At 38.7% G+C, this 16,791-nt stretch overlaps 1 protein-coding gene and 1 long non-coding RNA gene across 2 annotated transcripts; one reads left to right on the top strand and one right to left on the bottom strand.

Moving 5' to 3' along the window:
- Positions 290-7,039, bottom strand: LOC109710947 (ribonucleoside-diphosphate reductase large subunit). Its single transcript, XM_020233765.1, has 17 exons — positions 6,804-7,039; positions 6,637-6,698; positions 6,465-6,552; positions 5,393-5,656; positions 4,650-4,890; positions 4,498-4,574; positions 3,883-4,053; positions 3,707-3,799; positions 2,968-3,117; positions 2,817-2,903; positions 2,568-2,732; positions 2,370-2,489; positions 1,516-1,718; positions 1,269-1,418; positions 1,023-1,170; positions 825-908; positions 290-711 (listed from the first exon to the last, which is right to left on the bottom strand). The coding sequence occupies exons 1-17, from the start codon at positions 7,029-7,031 to the stop codon at positions 613-615; spliced, it is 2,430 nt and encodes an 809-aa protein (XP_020089354.1). The 5' UTR covers positions 7,032-7,039; the 3' UTR covers positions 290-612.
- On the top strand, positions 10,277-12,147 carry LOC109711051. Its single transcript, XR_002216497.1, has 5 exons — positions 10,277-10,396; positions 10,656-10,722; positions 10,803-10,870; positions 10,987-11,051; positions 12,110-12,147. It is a non-coding gene; the product is annotated as an uncharacterized LOC109711051 (long non-coding RNA).

The following is a 16,791-nucleotide window of genomic DNA, read 5'->3' as shown; positions in this document are numbered from 1 at the left end:
AGCGGTTAAAACCACCTCAACAAAACAAATCCATCAACATTTATGTTTATCTAGCGACAGTTTACACCGCTGCTACAATGTAGAGAAGATAATATTCAGGACATTCTACCGGCAGTCCAATAACCACTGCTATGTTTGGTAGGGGCGGTTTAAACTCCCAGTAGAGGTTAAGAAAACTGCCACCAAGTCTCTTTCCTGTAGTGTTGCAGCAATGTCAAAGAAACTAGAGCAATATGTTTATTTTCAAATGCCAAATTTGTCAGTAAAAGAGACAAGAGAACACAATAACTTTCTCAATCTACTAGCTATGGAGATAATAGCTAGTAAAAGTAAGCCGATTAGAACAACGACTAGTATCTTTACACTGGACTGAACACGTTTTACAAGCACAAAAAGACATACTAGTAATATGTAAATAAGCAAGCTTTATACAGTGCTACTTCAGATGAGAAGTTTTGAAGCAATACGGTTAGAACATGTGCAGTTATCAGTATATTTAAGCCCATAACATCCAATTTTTTGGCAGGAAAGCTTGCAGGTGTAAGCCCCAAGAGTGCAATTACTTCAGCTGGTAAGCCAGATATGTGAATATAAGGTCTTATGCAGTAGAATTTAACTTCCACATGCAATGCACTCGTCTCGATTGTTTAAGGAACAAACAACTTGTGCCATCTTGGCTTCAACATCCTCTTCCTCTGCTGGTTTCTTATCCTGTGTTCATAGCACCAGATATTTTCCCACCACGAGAGTCAGTACTTGATGTTACAAAACTAATACAGGATAGAACAAGAAATGACAGATCAAAAAGATGCAAGAGAACTCACCTTGAGAAGAGACGTATCCACAGTAAACTTGATAGCATCAGCAGCAGCACGGGTTCGCAGGTAGTACATGCCAGTTTTTAGACCCTATAATCAAAAAGAAACTGAAAATGTTAGTCAAACCATAATAAAACCCAAAAGCAAAGAATGTTCTATTGAAGAACAGGAATGGTCTGAAGACCGAAAGAAATGCAAAGACACCTTGGACCAAGCGTAGAAGTGCAGAGATGTTAGTTTTCCAAAGTTAGGTTGATCCATGTGGATGTTAAGGCTCTGGCTTTGATCGATGTAGCATCCACGATCAATAGCCATGTCCACTAGTGTTTTTTGCTTGATCTCCCACACCGTTCTGACACACAATTGGAAAACTAATATGAGTATCTAAAAGAAATTTCATTTGCAATCCCGCCAAACAAGAAAGTACAATTGTGATATAGATATACATACTTGTAAATTGCTTTTAGATTATCTGGTATTTCAGAAATCTTTTGAACAGAGCCGTCTTCATAAATTATCTTGTTCTTGAGAATTGGAGACCAAAGACCCATCTCGGTCAAGTCATGCAGGAGGTGCTTGTTCACTACAACAAACTCTCCACTGAAGATGAAGAGATACCATTAAACAATTAACGACTAAACTCCTCTAACATGTTAAATGAATCCTTTTAAAACAGAGAAAAGAGTTATAAGCGAACCTCAGAACCCTGCGACTATAGATGTTAGATGTATAGGGCTCAAAGCACTCATTGTTGCCAAGAATCTGGCTAGTTGAAGCAGTTGGCATAGGAGCAACCAGAAGCGAGTTCCTCACTCCATTCTTAGAGATCAATTCCCTAAGAGCCGGCCAATCCCATCGGCCTGATGGCGTCACATTCCACATGTCAGGTTGAAGGATTCCCTGCACATAAAATATTTAATTACACATGAACCCCAAAAGCTAGCATTATTATGATTTTCCCTCCTGAAACAAAAACATATAACTAACCCGTCAATTCTTTATTGTTTTAGCACTTAACCCCATTCCCATCACATTTTTTGGTTTTGAAATTGTTAGGCAATCCTAAATATACCCATCAAACACCTTTTATAGCTTTAAGGTTCCTCAATTCCAGTATGATATGCAATACAAAAGGCAGTAACACTAGTGGTTTAAGCATTGAGGGTGTTAATTGTAGATTTTACATCTCAATAGGCGAAGCGCAAACGCTCTAGTTTCAGCAGGTTTTTCTGCAGTTCAGCTTAAATAAACCATCACACCATAATTACCAATTGTTACACTTACTAAATCTAGATGCAAGGTCTAAAATTATAGGGTTTAAGTTAGCATCCAACCCAAACTTCGAGACTAAGAATGTCACAAATTCTTCAAAATTTCTTTTCGAGATATCTTTACATATAATTCTGGATTATCATCAAGTAAAAAGATTTGTACAAAACCAAGACGTGCAAGGAGAAACCAATAAAGGACATTTCATGAGCTGCACTCTAAACTATAGGTATAGAAAAGAAATATGACAAGACTAGGTAAACAGTCGGTCCAGACACGAACCTTGCTGATAGGGCTTCCTTCATATGTCTCATAAAGACCTTCTTTTGCAGCAATCTCGGCAGAAGATTTTAAGGCATGGTAATATATAGTCTCAAATATATCTTTGTTTAGTTGTTGAGCCTGCAGAACCAAATGGTAGTGTTAAACCAGCCTTATAAATAAGTTAAACTGTGATACACATTAAGACCTTAAAATTACCTCAGGGGAATCAAATGGCATGCCAAGTAAGATAAATGTATCTGCTAAGCCCTGAACTCCTATGCCGATTGGTCGATGCCGTATATTTGATCTTTTTGCGGTTTCAACTGGATAAAAATTGACATCAATTATTTTATTGAGGTTTGATGCAACAATCGAAGTAACCTGTTCCAAAAGACAGGAGAAGTTATCTACCCTATTAATGTGCCAAGGAGACCATTCAAAGGGAAGAAAGATAGCAAAACACACCTCAGCTAGCTTATCGAAGTCAAAGTATCTGTTTTTCGACCCACTGCTGCCTACCAGTTTAGAAGGGTGAGACTCGATTGGAACCCCCTGATAAGAGATAAAAATTTTGGTTATGTGCAGATAAGAACTTAAATTAGCATTTTGTATATACCTTCTCCCTCACAAAGCGTGGCAAAGCAATGGATGCCAAGTTGCACACAGCTGTTTCAGTAGGACTAGTGAACTCAACAATCTCAGTACACAAGTTTGAAGACTTGATCGTCCCCAGATTCTGTTGGTTGCTTTTTCTATTACAAGTGTCCTGCAGATAAATCACAAGGTGACCAAATATCACAATTATATCGCAATTGCAGAAACACATGAAGTTAGCTTTTTGTAATAATAGTGCCATTTGCCTCCTATAACTAAACAAAGGCAAATTACAAATTAAATCACTGAAGGTTGCGCTCTATGGTAATCATATTTTTAATTGTAATAATTTAGTCCCTAAAGCTTGTAAAGTCACTGAAGGTTGCGCTCTTTGTTAATCATATTTTTAATTGTAACAATTTAGTCCCTAGAGTTTGTTAAGTATAACAACAAAGTCCTAAAGCTATATTGTCTGAAAAAGGTACATCGTAAGCAGCATCATTTATCTGTGCTTAGTTAATATCGAAACTTCAAGGACTAAACTCATATTGGAGTCAAACGTCAGGGATAAATTGCTAAAAATGAAGAGCTTCAGTATTAAAGCCCAAGGAGTCATGCTTCAGAGACTATATTGTTACATTGACACTGAGGACAATTGATATTTGGATCAATCCTTAGGGGGTATATCTGTAACAAACTCAAAAGAGAAAAAGAAGGAAGCAAAAAAAAACCCTAAGATTCTTGTATACTTAGTGTAATACCTTGAAAAGCATGTACGGCGTCCCAGTTTCTATCTGAGCCTTCAGAATCTCAAACCAGAGGTTCTGAGCTGTAACAACTTTCTTTGCCTTTCCCTAATGTAGGTAAAGCTAGAATTAGTGAAATAAAATCCACTTGTAAGCTGCATCATAATCTGAAAGTGGAAAAGTAGGATTACCGCTTTTTCATATTTCATGTAGAGAGTTTCAAACTCACTACCCCAGCAATCAGCTAGACCTGGAGCTTCATTAGGGCAAAACAATGACCACTGTCCATTGTCCTGGACTCGTTCCATGAAGAGATCAGGAACCCAGAGTGCATAAAAGAGATCTCTTGCACGGTGTTCTTCCTGTGAATTATCAAGTGCTAAAACTTTTTAAGTTCAGATTCATGAATAGATAAACTTAGATAATTATGATCGGAAAACGTGCATGTGTGTACAAAGCCGTATAGCCAATTGAACACAAAGGTCTACCGAGCAAGCTGATACATAAATCAAGAATCTCTAGTTGCTCTGCCAACTATCTTCCGTATTAAACCATGACGACCAAATTAGATCTTCTAAGGGAACAAAATTGGAAACAGGAACACTTTAACAAATGCCTACCATATATACATTTTTAGTCTGTTATAATATTTATTTGTAGCTGATGAAAAATTCATTGTAAAAAACCAATTGATAAGTATAAGATCCTTACAAAATGAAAACATGACCTATAAACAGAAAATCATCAGATAAATAAAAAAACGTGTAGATTTGAAGACAATTTTTAGAGGTTAAAAGCTGTGATACCTTTCCATGGTTCTTCCGAAGGTCAAGAAACTCAAAAATATCAGCATGCCATGGCTCCAAGTATACAGCAAATGCACCTGAAGTTGTTATATCGATCAGACCTCAAAGAGGTATCACATCAAAATTATGAGAGAAAGCTATGCTCATATTACCCTTCCTCTTGCCACCCCCTTGATCAACATAACGAGCAGTATCATTAAACACTCGCAGCATAGGAACAATCCCATTAGAAGTCCCATTTGTCCCACGAATGTAACTCCCAGTTGCACGAATGTTGTGAATAGAAACACCAATTCCTCCTGCGGATTTGCTTATGACAGCACACTCCTTCAGAGTATCATAAATTCCCTCAATACTATCCTCTTTCATGCAGACAAGAAAACAGCTGCTTAACTGCAAAACCATTAACAAAAAACAGATAAGAAAGGCACGTCGTGAACATCTAGCGTAAACTGTATGGGTATAGTCTGGTGTTATCCCAACTATGCAGGGTAGTCCTCAAAATTTTCACTTGAACATTTTTGTTCCTCAGCTTTCTCATATATTGCAATTTCATCCCCACCAAAAGAACCAACAACAAGACTTTTCCTGTAAAATTAATATTTAACCTTATGCCATACACTGAAAAAAGGAAGTCAGTTTATAGAAAGGGTGAATGACCGTCGTAAGGCCAAAAGTTCTTTTACAGTCATGGTCATTGTATAGGAAAGACAAAGATTTAGAATTCAATCACAGTAAGGGATGAAATGACAATTTATGAGAAAGTTTAAGACTAGTAGTTTTAAGCAAAATGTTTAAGGACTAAGCCACAATATCAAGATAGCACAAGGTCTATTCTAACATTTAACCCAGGTGTCTATAGCATTTGTAAGTGAAATAGTAGATGGAAGAGTACTTGAGGCCTAGGAGTGCCAGCATTGAATAGTGTTGGGGAAGCATGAGTGAACCAACGTTGGGACATCAAATGGTACGTTCTGATAACAGACTCGATATCATCTTTGTGGATTCCAACAGCAACTCTCATTAGCATGTGCTGTGGCCTTTCTACTACCTTTCCAGAAACTTTCAAGAGATAGGATCTCTCAAGAGTCTTGAAACCAAAATAGTCATAGTCGAAGTCTCTGTCATAAATTATCTCACTGTCCAGGCAAGCAGCATTCTGTATTGTATACAATCACAACAACACAGCCATAACAAAATGCCTCAGAAACAACAGCCACCATAGAGTTCTATGAAGGAAACACGCATTTCACTACTTGGTATAAGAAAACTATTAACTCACACATGAAACTTGAGTAGCAAATACTTGGGATAAATCAACATCAAACCTTTCAGGCAAAACCAGGAAGAAAAATGAAATGATAAGATGCTTACAACAGAATAGCACACAAAATACTTCATTAGCACCAACACCAGAATACCATAGAGAGTTGTTTGAAATTAGATACTGCAATCATTCATAAGAGTAGCAATTTGTTTCGGACTTGTTTCATAATTCAACAGAAAATGTGACTGTCGCTCTTGAGTATGAGAAATAACACTCCAAATTATCACAACTGTTGCTACATAAATGGAGCAGCATGCTGAATTATACACTAAGCTACAAGTTTTTGTTGTTAAATTCCAACTGCCGAAATAAAAAGAGGGCTACTATTTATTGTCAGTAAAGCAGACTAACTTTGCTCGGATTCTTTTAAATTATACATTTCCTCTTTATCAATCTGAGTAGCCAACTATCATAGTAATCAAAATTCAGAGTTACCACCACTCAAATCTGATTGCAAAACTGAAAACCTAACTAAGAAATGAAAATGACCGGCCAAAAACCCATCAACATGACGTAATCTTCCATCAATAACACAGAAGACACAAAAGCCGAGACATCAGAGACCTCAATTCAACCTTATTATAACTTAATGGTCAAATAAGAACATGATTTCCTAAAAAGCAACTAGAGAAAAGCTCACCTTCATAATTATCTCATACACATCATCGGCTATTAACGGCGCCATCAGCCCCGATCTCTCGTTACAATGGTTGTACATGTCCTTAATCCTGCAACCATACCCATCCATTCAAAAAAATAATAAATAACCAACTTTCTTCAAAACTTACAGATAGTAAATAAAAAATTCCTACGTCTCCGAGAACGATTTCTTCGTGTTCTTGTGAAGATTCGACACCGCAATCCGTGCCGCAAGCTACAAAAAGTAAAAAAAAAAAAAAAAAAAACGGAAAATTTAAACTTTTACAGATCTGAGATGATAAAAAAAAAGGAAGAGAGATTTAGAGAAGAGATGAATAACCGAGGCGTAGTCGGGGTGGCTGGCGGTCATGGCGGCGGCGGTCTCGGCGGCGAGCTCGTCGAGCTGGGAAGTCGTGACGCCCTTGTAGACGCCGGCGCAGACCTTCTGGGCGACGAGCACGGGGTCGCAGTGCTCCTGGGTCAGCCCATAACTCAGTTTCTTCAGCCTCGCCGTGATCTTGTCGAAGTGGACCGACTCCTGCCGCCCGTCTCGCTTCACCACGTACATCTCCGACCGCCGCCATATATATATATAGAGGTGGGGGAGGTGGACAAGCTGCTTTAAGGGTTTGCTTTGCTCTCCCTCGGGCTAGCCTAGNTATATATATATATATATATATATATATATATATATATATATATAAGAGCGCGGTGTGAGGAGGAAGCTTGAGGAGGAAGAAGGGGGGAAATGCTGGAGAGGGAGTATTAAATGGGGGAATGGGGATTAGGGTTAGGGTTTTGGAATTTGAAAGTTTTGGCGCGAGGAGTGGTGGGGGGGGGGAATATTCTCGCACTCTTTTTTGGACGGGGGCGAAGATGAGGTGGTTTTCCCGCGCGTTTTCGGGGTGGCGTTGGTGGGAAGGAGCGGCCGAGGCGTCGAGCACTCGCGCTTTAAATTGAGAGATCGGCTTGTTTTTATCAAATAAAAATTAAAAGTGTTACATGTAAACCACTTATATATCACTCATAATGTGCGTACACCTTACATCTACACCTTACATCTACACATTCTAAACTTCATAAAATTTCAAAATAAATTTTAGTTTTTAAAAAAACTGATGTAATAATTAAAAAAATAATTTTTAGATAAAAAATATAAAATATACACTCTTTTTAAAGTTTATCTACTCGTTAAAATTGTGTAGAAATCCCCACAATTGTAAGATGAACTCAACATTTTCTATTTTTGGTAAAAGTATATGGAGGTCCCCTTACGTCTACCATATTCTGAAAAGTGATTAAAATTATTAAATTTAGTATAATAACCAATAGTTTTTCATAAAATTTTTAAACTTTTTTGGCCAATATTACTTAATTCCAGAAAAATAGAAATGGAGGGTTTTCAATCGGAAAAAAAAAAAAAAAAACTGTGGTGTTTATTTCATACCTCTAGAAATTTTGAGAAATGTAAAGTCTATAACCATTTGGTTCGGGGTTAAGTAAAAACTTATTATTCTAGAGATAGAGTTAAGTTCAGAGTTAAGGTAGGGTTAGAGTAATTTTGTATTTAGTTGAGAATTGGGTTTAGTCCGGATATAGATAAAATAGTATTTGGTTGGAGTATGTGGGATAAGAAAGATAGTGGGTAAAATGGTGTTTTGTTTGGTTGGAGTAGTGGGGTGGGGCAAATTGGGTGTTTGAGAATAACTTCGGGGTTAAGGGGTTATTCCATTCCTTAACCCCGAACCAAACGGGTTGTTGTAGATCTAGCAGCGCTCAAAATTTAGAAATTTTATCCGGTATTTGTTGGTTAAAATGTATGGAGGCCGCCTCAACTATAGGCAATTTTGAAATGTACACGTCAACTTCAATTTTGTGGATTGAGAACTCTCAACTTCTACATTCTTGCAATCAAATAACTTTGTCAACCAAATGAAAAATTATATCAAATTTAATAATTTCTATTACGTTTTCAATAAAAAAAATTTAAAATAATTAGCAACTAATCCCTAATAGAGCAGTTATTAAAGACAAAATTCAAAAATCATAAAATCAACCTAACTAAATAGAAAAACCCAAATTCAAAATTGATTAATAAAGTGCGAGTAAGAAAAACAAAGTTAAGAGAGGCATTTTAGAATGGCCTATAAATGATGGGTCTTCAAAAAATTTCCCTGTTTCCTCTCCTTATAGGGGAAAATATACAAGTAGTCCTCTATCTTGATATCTCAACTTAGTCTAGGTATTTTTATTTTGTCGCGGAAAAAGCCACATGATCACAATTTGAAAGTTTAATTTGATCATTCAATTTGTTGAATCATCCACCTCTATAAGATTCTGTGAAATATCATCACATGACGTTCTATCAGATTTCACATCATTACTTGTAACTTCAGCTAAATTATAGATTACCTGATAAATATTATCATTCCAACTTGGCCAATTTGCATAAAAATTCACAAGTTTTGAGTTTTTGCGAAACAGGGCCTTTTTTTTCGATTTTACAGATTCGGCCTGGATTTTTAAAAAACTGACCAAAATACTCTTATTAGGTAACTACTATTATTCTAACCCTACAATTTTTCATTTAAGGGTTAAAAACTCGGCAGCAAAAAAAGGTCAAATACTATTAATAGTACTCCAGCCCAATTATATATATATATAGAGAGAGAGAGAGAGAGAGAGTCCGGCTGGAATACTATCGATAGCACCAAGCGATTGGTGCTATTGAGTTTTCCGCCATTAAATTTGACCCTTTGACTATTTTCATCCGTTAGAATATAGTATTTAACCAATAACTTACTAAACCCTAGAGGGCCCACATCATCCTAACCATATATTTTCTCATCTAAGAGCCACAAACTTAATAGCATCAATAGCTTGATACTATTAGTAGTATTTCGGCCTAATTTTATATATATATATAGAGAGAGTTGAGCTAGAATACTATTGGAAGTAAACGAGCCGTTTTACAACCGATTTGTTTTCGATGATAGAGCTTCCAAATTGACGATCGACTCCGTTAAATATGATCTAAATCATTTAAACTACCTAGAAATCAAATTTCACGCACTTTCGATATTGTTCTTTTATCCATCAAGTGAACAGAAAATTGAATGGCTGAAAATAAATACTCTTTAAAAAATAATGATAGGAGTCTTGTAATAAGATTAAGAGTATAGATCTTGTTTTAAATAGTTTAAAAATTTTTCAACAAAAATTCAATTGATTTGGATATCTTTACGCCGTTAAACGAGAAAACGCTTCTTATCGACCATTAAAATTACAAATTTTGAAACCCTTTGATCATTAGGCAAATGATGTCGAAAAGATTTGAAATTTGATTTCTAAACACTTCAAGTGGTATACATCATGTTCAACGAAGCCGATCGTCAATTTGGAAGTTCTATCATCGAAAATATGTAATACACTGAACTTTTGCAACTTGTAGAGTTCGAGTGTGTAGAATGAGTTGTGGAACTATCCTACATGTTCTAAAAAACTTGGACAAGTTTTTGGACAAGTTAGAGAGTGATTGGATGGCTAAAAACAAGAAAGTGCATTGATTGGGCGATTTCTGCTTGGTGTACCAGTACAGCCATTATGGTGTACCGATACACAATGGCAAAACGTGGCAGCAAGGCTAATTTGGTAATTTCACATTTGATCCCTATCTATTTGAACCGAGCACGACCCTGGAGGCTCAGTGGAGGCTGCTAGGCTCAGAGAAAGCTTCTTTCACTTTCTCTCTCTCTCTCTCTAGGGTTTTTCTCTCTCTACATAAAAGTCGCCGTTTTGCGTCGTTTTCGCGCCGCGCTCGTTGCTCGCTGATTGGAGGACTCAAGGGAAGTCTTTGGCACGTGGGGAGAAGGAGTTTTGCTGTGTTTTCTGTGAGGTTACTACAAGGGGAAGCTGAATCTCAGCTTTAGAGAGGTAATCAACTCGATTTCTCTCTAGTTTATGGTTTAGTATTGAATTTGGATGCCTTTTAGTTTCGTTGCTTCCAACTGAGCTAGAAGTTGTTTACAGCAGTAAAGAGAAGTTATTTTGACTGTGAATTACCTACTTTAGCTCAGAGAAAAGTTGTTTTAAAGCTTGATGAAGATAATTAGTGAATTATGACTCTAATTCGAAGCTATACGCGGATTAATTGAGCGAATTGATGCAGTTTGGACTTGTTCCTTCGCAACAGGTTCTCGAACCACTTGGGGCTAATTTGGTGACCAGGGAAACTAGTTTGGAAGGTGTTCCAACTAAGGGTAAGCTGAAATTTCTGTGAGAAAACTGAATTTGCAAGATTCTGACTACGATCTTGATGCCGTTTTGATGTTGTTCGCAGCAAGAGTGCGATCGACTCTTGGAGTGACTTCAGCTGACTTGTGAAAGCTCTTGAAGACTCAACTTGAGGTATTAAGCTAGCCCGAAGCAGAGAATTAAGTTATTACTTTGTACTATGTGTGATTGGAGCCGAAATTGGATTATTAAGTAATCGTTTCGACGCGGTTTTGATGCTTTGTTTTCAGCAGGTTCAGAGACCGTTTGAGCTGAGTTTGGAGCTTCTGTTGGGCTGTTTTGAGCTTAGTGATAGGTGGGTTTGACCTAACCAGAGCAAGTGAAGCTCCCCTATGTTCTATATGTCACTATAGAATGGGTTTTGTAGTGCGCTTTTTGTGACTATGTGATTGATATGAATTTGGACATCTTTGCCACCATGTTTGATATGTTTGACATTGTACCTCTATGAAGTAGAGATGAAGTAGAGAGACTGCATGCATAAAAGTATTTATGATCATGTCTAATATTGTAGAATGACTTATGAACAAGCATAGGATACACGTATAAAGTAGAGAACAATGACATTCTCTTGACTCTAAGATAGAGAACTATGACATGCTTATGACTATGTTGATAGTGCCATAATAGTGAAAAGATTATAATGCCATGTGATTTCGCATTACTCTTATATGTTTACAATCTAGTGGATACTAGTTCTTGTTACTATTTGTGTATTGAAATTCCGATCAGAGGATCAAGGGTAAGAACATTGCAAATGAAAACATGATAATTGAGACATGTGGACAGTGGAATATGCTTGCTTGCCATCGTGCTCATTCGCACACGCTTATGAGGGTCGCTCCCTACAAACCGGCACTCCGGAGTTGGCCTACGCGACAGTTGCTCGCCCGTGCGGGATTGGGTGCCGAAGTGGATTGCCGTGGGGAGTGCATACTACCACGGGGCCATTAGGCACGGCGCAAGCCGGACTACCTTGGGTAGGTCCTGATGAATGAAGGAAAATTCTATTAAGGTGAAAGTACTAAATGACAAAGGACAGTAATGAATGCTCACTAGTTAAAGTGTACAGTAGTCACTTTCACATTCGTGCTTATATTCATGTTTATGTTCATGATTACAGAAGTTGCTATATCTCTATTATGCAAATAATTCATTACTGTAGAAAGCTATTACATGTTGATTACATGCTCATTACTTGTTAGCATCATGCTTATATATCATGCAATTATCGTTTTTGCTTTTATTTAGTACATCATGAGCCTAGTGGTGTAATTTGCCGAGGCTAGCGGCTTACCCACTGGGAACTATTGTTTATAGTTCTCACGTCCTTTTTGGTGGTTGTTTTTACAGAGCCATCTACAGGAGAGGCTAGGGATCGTGGCAAGGGAGTCGCGTCTAGCTAGACATTGCTAGGAGCATGCTAGTCTATCACCTTGCTACTCGGGCTACGGCCGAGGGTGATGTCCCTATGTATAGAGAGACCACCATTGTACCCACTTTTTGTATACCCCGTGATGTATATGTACCGTTGAACCAGATATTATAGTTGTGATACTTCACGTTTTGTTGAGTTTGTGGATTATATACTCCTTGTTCTATTGTTGATAGTCTTGGTGACTTCTACTATGCTCTGATATCAGGATAGAATTATTTTATATTTTTACTCCTATCGACTTGTTTCTTGTAGACGCCTTATATACTGCAGGTGTATGGCGGGTCTGTGCACGTACCGGATATGCTTCCGCTGGTACCCGGGCGTGACAGACATAGTGTTGTGAAATCCTATAATGACATGATTAATGTGGATTAAACTCTAGTTAGTGTTGAACANGCTGGTTTTACCTTTAGTGAAGAGTGCCATTGGGGGAGGAGGCCCTAGTGGGAGTCTCCGTAATGGCATTCTCAGTAGTGCTTTTTCTATCAATAGTGCTGACAGTAACGCTAGGAGGAGTTCATAGCCAATCGCTAGGTTCCATCAGACCGTAGCGTGCCAACCAAGTTTGCTTATAAGCTTATGCTTATATGGAGTTGGATTCCTTGGAGTGATGCTAAGGTTTTGTCTAATTCCTTATTCGAAGGATAAGGCAGTCCTACTAATGGGGCTAGGGATCGATCTGAGGTAAGCCAGCGAGCTATAGGAAAGCCGGTCAAAGTCACTCTTTTTTGAGTGCGAAAGCCAGTCTTTCAGTTCCCTCAAGAAAGTAGATCAGTCTCTTTTCATCAGTCTCTCGATTGGAAAGCCTTTACAATCCAGCAGACAAGTGAAGGGTAGCTGTTTCTAGGGGAAGCTTGCCAGACTGAGAAGAGTAGGTAAGAGGTTCTATAGGATGGCCCTTTTGAAGTGATTGCTAAGCTCGCGAAAGACTCCATTGGTTACAGCCAAGCCAGTTGAAAAGCTCTTTTCAGTCCATCAGTAACGAGCTATAGGCGAGTCAAGGTATGCACCCATCTCTGGTAGGGCTAGTCCTAAAGGTATCTAGTCCCATTTTTTTAGGAGTGAATAGTGCGAGTGAGACTTTCATTTCCTTTGATTGGATAGGAGGGAATAAGTAAGGAAGGTCTCTAGTAGCCCATAGTTTTCCCAATAGAAAGAAGGACTAGGAGTTCTCTTTCATGCGGTTGAAGGTGAGTTTTCAAGCCTTGAGAGCAATCCTTCTGGCAAGGAAGAAATAGGCAAATGGCAGAAAGAGCTTATAGATGAAAAGGAGGGGCAAGCAGAAAGAAAAATAGGCAAGCTATCTTCTTTTGTAAGCAGGAAGGCCCATTGAAAAAGCAGGCTAACGAACAAGGAGGTGTATTGATCTTTCAAGCCAGCCGGGGCTAGGGCAAAAGCTGGTTATAGGGTTATAGGACAATTCTTTCCCTTTCCATATGGGAAAGGACTAGGACTACTTTTTTTCTTTGGATTGGAGGAAGATTCTTGGATGCCCTGCCTCTTTATGAATGACTCTAATATTCTTTCTTCCCCTATCCTTTATTCTCTCTCTTCGGGCTAGTCTTAGTCTTTTAGTTCAACTAAAGATAAAGTAAGTGAGTTTTCCAGAGCAGTCCCTTAGTCTATCGAACTCGATAATATCCAAGATTCTATCAAGCCAACTCTCGTAGCAGTCGTAAGAGTCTTACTAGTCGCATTCCCTTAATCCCCTTCATCATGTAGTAAGTCCCCGTAAGCTCTAACAAGTGCTCGAGCGAGAGTAAACTGTGTTCTCTATCTGCCTATCAAGCAGTTGATTAGGGCCGAGAGTGGATAGATAATCCTTCCGTTTTTCCTATAGAATTCTCTTGTTCTCCGGTCAATCCAGCTGGGTATAAGATAAGGGATAGGCTTAGGCTAAATCTATCTTTTTTCTTGATTGAAATGCTTTTTTCTTTGGTAGATCTAATATCTAATATCTTTTTTGGAGGATTCTTAGAATATGCTTTCTTCCCCTATGGAATATAGCCCTAATCTTACCTGTGATATTGACTTCTTTCCGGCGATTGAGATTTCATTCAATCGAACGAATGGTAGAAAGCTAAAGAAAGTGATAGTGCTAAGGAAAACCTATGCAGTTGTAGTCCGAATCTCTAAGATTGATTCTTACTTTTAAAAGTAGGAGTCTCCTGCTATTGCTCTTTCTGCCAGTGCCATTACTTCTCCAAGTTCTACAAGCGAGCCATTTTGAGTGCCAATCTTTCTTTCTCTATTCCAGAGAGGACAGAAGAAGGACTACACTTCATCCTTATCCTTCCCTGGAGAGCTAACTATCTTTCTTTACCTCGAGATGTCCTTAGGGCTTTCAATAAGAGAGCTTTTAGTAAAAGAGATTGACCTGGTCCGATATCCCTTCTTTCTTCTCCCCCAGAAACTCGAATTCGTTTAGGGAAACAGTTCAGTTATAAATGCCGGAATAGGCTAGTGAGTGATAACCTGATGTAGTTCTATTCTTTCTCGCCAGTTCAAGAAAGGGCTCAAAGCTAGTCTCTGAATGCTCCGTAAACCATTAGGGTCAATGCAGTTCCAGCCAAGCCATGGCAAGTCCCTGGTGCTTATGCACAAGTCACTTCGTCCCTATTCCTTAAGGGCCTTCAAAAATCTTCTTTTCTTTCCCTTTCAAGCCGTATCAAGAAGATAAGCAAGCGCATCCAATTGCAAATTCCCTGCCAGGCATTGATTTTTAGAGGTACCTGGGGTATGGGTTCATAGTAGCGATAAAAAGGGGGTTACTCTTCCTTTCCTTCAAAAAAGCATAAAATAGTACGCAAGCCAGGGAGACAACAAGTATCTTTACCTCATACCTCACAGCCTTTCAAGCAGTCCTTAGTCAAGTCAAGTAAGATCTTTAAACTGAGAATGATTTTTTTTTTTTCAATTCATTAACATTCAGGCCGGCAAATGAGCAAGCAAAGGATTTTTGAAAGCAAGCAGACGCTCCCTTTCCATTGTCTCAAGCGGTCACTTCTCTTCAGTCTCGTCTGGACTAGACTTGAATGATAAATCTCTTTGAGTTAGAATCAAAAGGATCGGGTTTCATATGAACATTGCTTCTACTTCGCGAACTTTAGCCAATGGAAAGGGATTCACTCAGTTGCTGATCGCGATCGAGCAGTGCTACTCTAGGAGGAATGTTTTTATGCGGTGCTAACGATTTAATAACTATCTTTGTAGCTCTATTTCTTTCAGTTTATGTTCCTACCTATTATCTGGAGAATCTGTCCTTACTTGAGCGGGCTAAAGAGAAGCTGGGGGAAGACCGTCTGTTGCATTAGAGAAAGGATGGATCGCCTGAGACAGGATCTTCGCCCAACAGAAGTCTCATCCGTTACGGTGGCTAAATTTGATGAGCTTGTAAGGCCCGTTTCAGTCCCCGAATATAGTGCCGGGGATAAATAGGGCTATAAGTAGGCCGTTTGCTATTGCTATAAGGGCTGCTCGCCTTTTGACGGCTTGGCTTCGCTATCGCTCAATTGTAGTGGTCGGCCTTCGAGCTCAGCTACAAGAAGACGCTTTCTGGAAGCAAAAATATCATATGCATTGGCTGAAAGAAGGTGACAGAAACACTAAGTTCTTCCACTCCTCAACTCTCAAGAAAAGGGCCTCTTCGACTATAAGAGAGCTTGAAGATGATCAAGGCAATATGATCAGGGATGCTGCTGGTCCATCAGGCTTTACTTAAGAGCTTTCCCTTGAACCTGCTATTCCTGCTGGATTGAAAGCTGATTTAATCGAGTTGAGTTAGGTAGGCGGACCCCTTTTATCTTACTCAGTTTGTGGGAAAACCAAAAACTTCTTATGCTCATGTGTAATCTAATGCTGATGATTCTGCCCCCTTACTAACCGACCCTGGTAGTCTTGCTTTAGTAGAAGCATTTTTCTTTCTTTACATATATTCTTGTGTAATAAAGTACAACGACTATTATACATATACAGTCCCCCTCAATCGGAATGGGGTGAAACCTGACGGAGATTGCGCTTCAAATGAAGAAACTTAGCTTAAGACAGGCCCTTGGTAAACAAATCTTCAACCTGTCCAAGTAGTACATAATCGAACCAACACATCACCCTTTTCACCACTTTCTCCCTGACAAAGTTCAAGTCAATCTCAATGTGCTTGGTGCTAGCATGACTTCTATTAACATAAAAGTGAATTGGATGAAATAAATGAGGAATGTACTTCCACAGGTGATCCTTTCTTATTTTCTTAGTGTAATGTAAAAGTGTAAACTTCTCCCCTCTGTTAGATAAGTATAATCTTGGGATTATTTTTCCCTTTTTCTCTGCTTTCTTAAGTTGGACTTGGATATTGTCGTTGTTGGGTAGTCTCATCGGCACTCCATCTTGTATTCAGCCTTACTTCAAAGGAAGCTGCTGACCTTAGCTTATGAAAACCTTCTGTCTCTGACGCGAATAAAGAGGAGCGCCCTCCTCTTGAACGAAGAAGAAGAGGCATACATCGGGACGCGGATCATTCAATCTCGTCGACTTTCATGATTGCTTTTTAAAGGTTTGGCAGTCACTCTTCATTCCTTTGTCGGGGCCCCGTTCTCTTTAT

Source organism: Ananas comosus, linkage group 5 (genome assembly GCF_001540865.1).
Source record: "Ananas comosus cultivar F153 linkage group 5, ASM154086v1, whole genome shotgun sequence".
Classification (NCBI taxonomy): Eukaryota; Viridiplantae; Streptophyta; class Magnoliopsida; order Poales; family Bromeliaceae; genus Ananas; species Ananas comosus.
This window is presented reverse-complemented; position numbering and strand designations above follow the sequence as displayed.

Coding starts and splice junctions, on each gene's coding strand:
- LOC109710947 (XM_020233765.1), bottom strand. CDS start 7,031: ATGTACGTGGTGAAGCGAGACGGGCGGCAGGAGTCGGTCCACTTCGAC. Junction 5,657..6,464: donor TGTATGAGATAATTATGAAG/GTGAGCTTTTCT, acceptor TATACAATACAG/AATGCTGCTTGCCTGGACAG. Junction 3,118..3,706: donor CGCCGTACATGCTTTTCAAG/GTATTACACTAA, acceptor ATTTATCTGCAG/GACACTTGTAATAGAAAAAG.